Genomic DNA, 4,010 nt, shown 5'->3' on the forward strand with positions numbered 1-4,010 from the left:
CAACAGACCCCCCTGGAAACGACCCCTCCGAGCTGAGAGCCCCTCCCAGCAGACGTGACCCACCTGGTCAGGACACCTCGCACTTCCCCTCCTTTGCTGGAAAAACTGGCACACAGCTGAGTCCTGTCCTAGTGTGAGAACGGGACCCTGGCTGGGTCCCCTTACCTCAGTCCGTCTGATGACTCTGCGGCCTGCCCTGCTGCCTGTGGGAGAAGCCCTGAGCCCTGAGAGGGGCCTCTGTTCACTGCTCCAGCCCACCCTCCTCCACTCACACTGCGGGCCGGGTACAGGAGCTTTGTTCCCCGAAGCTTCCTCCCCTCCTCTGTCTTCCCTCCACTTCTCTCTTGGCTGACTCCTGGTCATCTTCCAGGTCACAGCAGAGATGCCACCTCTTCCAGGAAGCCTTTCTTTCTTTCTTTTTTATTTTGAGTTGGAGTCTCACTCTGTCGCCCAGACTGGAGTGCGGTGGCATGCTCCTGGCCACCGCAGCCTCGACCTGCTGGGCTCTGGCGATCCTTCCGCCTCAGCCTTCCAAGTAACCGGAACTACAGGCGCGCGCTACCACGCCCAGCTGATTTTTGATTTATTGTAGAGACGAGGTCTCGCCAAGTTGCCCGGGTAGGCCTCGAACCCGCGGGCTCAGGCAATCCACTCGCCTCGGCCTCCCAAGTGCTGGGATGACAGGCTGAGCCCCCGAGCCCGGCCCCAGGAAGCCTTTCCTGATTCCCCCTGTCCTCACTCCTTCTTGTCTATCCCTAGAGTCAAAGGAGGTCTTGCTCAGCGGTGCATTTTCCTGGGGAGGGTGGAGACTGATCAGTTTGCAGAATGACTCACTGAAGGCCCAGACCCAAGGGGCTGTGCCTGGGTCACCGCAGCTGGGGCCAGGCGCGTTTAAAGCAAGGCTGCCCCCGACACGGCCCTGGCCCTGCATCCTGGTGCTCCTGCAGGTCAGGCCGAAGCTTCTCAGACGGGGCTGCTGCCATCTGCTGGAGACAGAGAGAATGCAGGTTCCCTTCGGCAGGGAGCCCCGAGGGTTCGCATCTCAGCCTGAGGTCTTGACCTTCTCTGCAGACTTCCCCTTCTTGCGTTGCAGGTATTACTTTCTGGTCTACAACGCATCAGTCCTCTACTGGCAAATGGTGAGACCGTTTCTTAAGCCTGGATGTCGTCACCATCTGATCCCCAGCCTCTCCCAAATTGTAAACGTGTTAAATCAAACCGAGGAAGAAGACAAGGAGTGGCGTGCTGAGCTGATGCTGTGAGTTGGCTTGTCCTGCCCTTCCTGGCCTCTGAGCGAGCCCGCACGGCCAGCTCCGAGAGTCCAGACCGTCCTCTCCCAACTGGATTATTATTTCACGCTGCTGGGGTCTAAGTCACGTGCTTTCTCCTCTGTAGTCACAAGTTGTGTGTGTTGTTCAAAGGTTGTTTCTCAAGAATCTGTAGGTGACATTTATTGTGTCCTGGTTATATGGCTGTCACAGCCGAACAAAAGGATGTGCTTAGACTCACAGCAAAGGAAGTGTGCGTCTGTGGCCCCAATTCTGGCTCATGGTTTTAAAATCTTAGTTCGGCAAAATGCTAATGTAGTAGACATGTGAGCAACGTAAAACAAAGCCGGAATGCACACGCCCATCTAGGTGGCCAGGTGGCCCATGGAGGGATAGCCATGGGGACAGCACAGGGCAGGGCAGTGGCCACCCTGAGAAGCCGCGGCGACAGGCTGTCAGCAAGCACACATGGACACTGCGTTGGGTGAACCGAAAGGGGGTCAGTCGGAGCTTTTCTCTGTTTGGGGAACTCTCGCTACAGGCCAGCAACTGGGTGAGTGCTGACACCAGGCACCTGAATTGTGCCCACCCCAGAGAATCTACACTTGTGTCTAATCCAGAGCCCGGAGGCCATTTGGAGAACTTTGCAAGATTGTAAATGCAGATAAAATCTCTCTTTTGAAGTGTCATTTTAAAGTGTCCTAGAAATTAAAAGGCCAGTCATCCCCTCTCCTGATGCTTGCAGCAGCAAGCGTTCATGGCTTCTGCTGGCCCTTCCGGAAGAGCCACAGCCCCTGGTGGTGGCCGAAAGAGGGACCCCAGGGTATTGTCCTAAAGTTGGTGAAACACAAAAATTATGCAACTATAATTTTAAGTCATTTTAGGAGAGAGAACAAATAACCTGGTTGTTAGACATTTGCAGCAGAAAGCAAATTCAACAATGTTGAATCTCTACCATTTTTGTATTATCCAGGGAACTTCTTGAGTGTTACCTGCAAGCTGGAAAAACAGAGGAGGCAGCTAAATTCTGTTCCACTGCAGCCCCCTTCATAAAATCCAATGTGCCACACAAGTGTCAACACATATTCTCTGTTATGGTAAGTTGTAAATATATAGTAAATATGTGGTAAAAACATAGGTAAAAGAAATCATTTTCTTAAAAGTCATTGTTCAGAAAACTATGCGTAAAAATCACATACAAGTTTACTAATTGGGAGGTATAAAAACTTACATACACACATAGATAAGCAAAACAAATAAATAAATTAAAAAGAAATAGCAGTTCATTCTATGTGAAGACAGATATAGCCAAGACATTTGGAAACAAAACAAGACATTTTGCATTTACTATTGCTCTGAATACTTCTTTTGTATCATCACTGAATTTTTTTAAAAAGCTAATGAAAGTTTCTAAAGATACAGGTAATTACTAAAAGAACGTGTACGAGAAGCATTCATTCGCTTCTCCTCTTTACTTATAGGGGATCGGCTTAAGTTATAGCTGAAAAGCTAAATATAAAACTTAATGAGAAGATACATGCTAATTACATATATTAATTTTGCCGGGGGAATATTTACAATATAACGTCTAGACAGAAAATCTGGATTTCTAGCTAATCGTTTGCATTCAGATTAATATTCTGTTCCACCTCCCGGCAGGTTCGTCACGAATTAATGGACACGCTTCAGTTAAAGGAAGAAAAGAAAACTTCCATCAGCCTCATAGTCTCTTTTTATATTAATATGCTGAAAGCGTGAGTAGCTTTGGGAAGGATGACTTTTCCAAGCGCCGAGCACAGGATGACTCTGCACCCTCCAAGTGAGGGAGTCCCTGGTCAGTGGGAGGCGACTTTGGCCTTGACCTGGAGAATGTGGGAGCTTGGGAGGCATCAGGGTGTGAGGGTCTGAAAGCCAGGCCCAGTCCTCTACCCTGCCGTCCTCCCATTGCTGAGAGCGAAAGGCCAGGGAGGGAGTGAAACTTTTGATTAATATAATAAGACAATACAAATCTATATGGTATTTTTACCATATAGATTATATTCTTAAATCTATACAAAACAGAGTGCAAAAATCATTATATGTTCATTCATAAATGAACACTTTCATTTATCACTTTATAATACTACCCTCAAAATTAGATGTTGTGACAAAAATGAATAAAGATGTTTTAGAAAACTTTTTTTTCCATATGACCCAGCAATCCCCCTATTGGAAATGACCTGGAGGAACTCAAATCATTCTACAAAACAGACACCTGCACAAGCATGTTTGTTGCACCTCTATTCACAATAGCAAAAACATGGAACCAACCGTGCTTCCCATCGAAGCTGGACTGGATGACAAAAATGTGATACATATACACAATGGAATATTATGTAGCCATAAAGAAGGACAAACATATGGACTTTGGAGCGTTTTGGATGGATTTAGAGTCTGTCATACTCAGTGATCTATCACAGGAACAAAGAACTGAGTACCATATGTTCTCACTCATAAGCTGACCTTGAACAACTATCATAACACTATAAGAAAGGGATTGGCAGTAGTGGGAAACTGCCGGGGGGGGGGCACACCTCATCAGCAAGGGTGCCTGCATAACGAGCATTTGCACACCTAACCCTGAATTGTACCCCACATCTTTAAAAGGAAGAAAAGAAAAAACAAAGAAAACTTTTTTTCAAAACTACATTAGTTGTGTGTAAATAGCTCTTGGCTTTATGTAAGCGACTTTTTACTTTCTTT

General features: G+C 47.1%; 1 protein-coding gene across 1 annotated transcript in view; it reads left to right on the plus strand.

Annotated features, from left to right (window-relative positions):
- Positions 1 to 3,022, plus strand: part of LOC103249556 (cilia- and flagella-associated protein 46-like) — a gene marked incomplete at both ends in the record, with an annotated part of 4,631 nt that extends 1,609 nt beyond the window's left edge. Inside the window, 3 exons of the mRNA XM_021707610.1 lie at positions 1,094 to 1,258; positions 2,242 to 2,365; positions 2,928 to 3,022. Coding sequence (XP_021563285.1) covers positions 1,094 to 1,258; positions 2,242 to 2,365; positions 2,928 to 3,022 — 384 coding nt within the window. The remainder of the gene's footprint in view (positions 1 to 1,093; positions 1,259 to 2,241; positions 2,366 to 2,927) is intronic.
- Positions 3,023 to 4,010: the final 988 nt, after the last annotated feature.

The sequence above is a fragment of the Carlito syrichta genome, unplaced genomic scaffold (assembly GCF_000164805.1).
Source record: "Carlito syrichta isolate Samal-C Ts95f unplaced genomic scaffold, Tarsius_syrichta-2.0.1 Scaffold120784, whole genome shotgun sequence".
Lineage (NCBI taxonomy): Eukaryota > Metazoa > Chordata > Mammalia > Primates > Tarsiidae > Carlito > Carlito syrichta.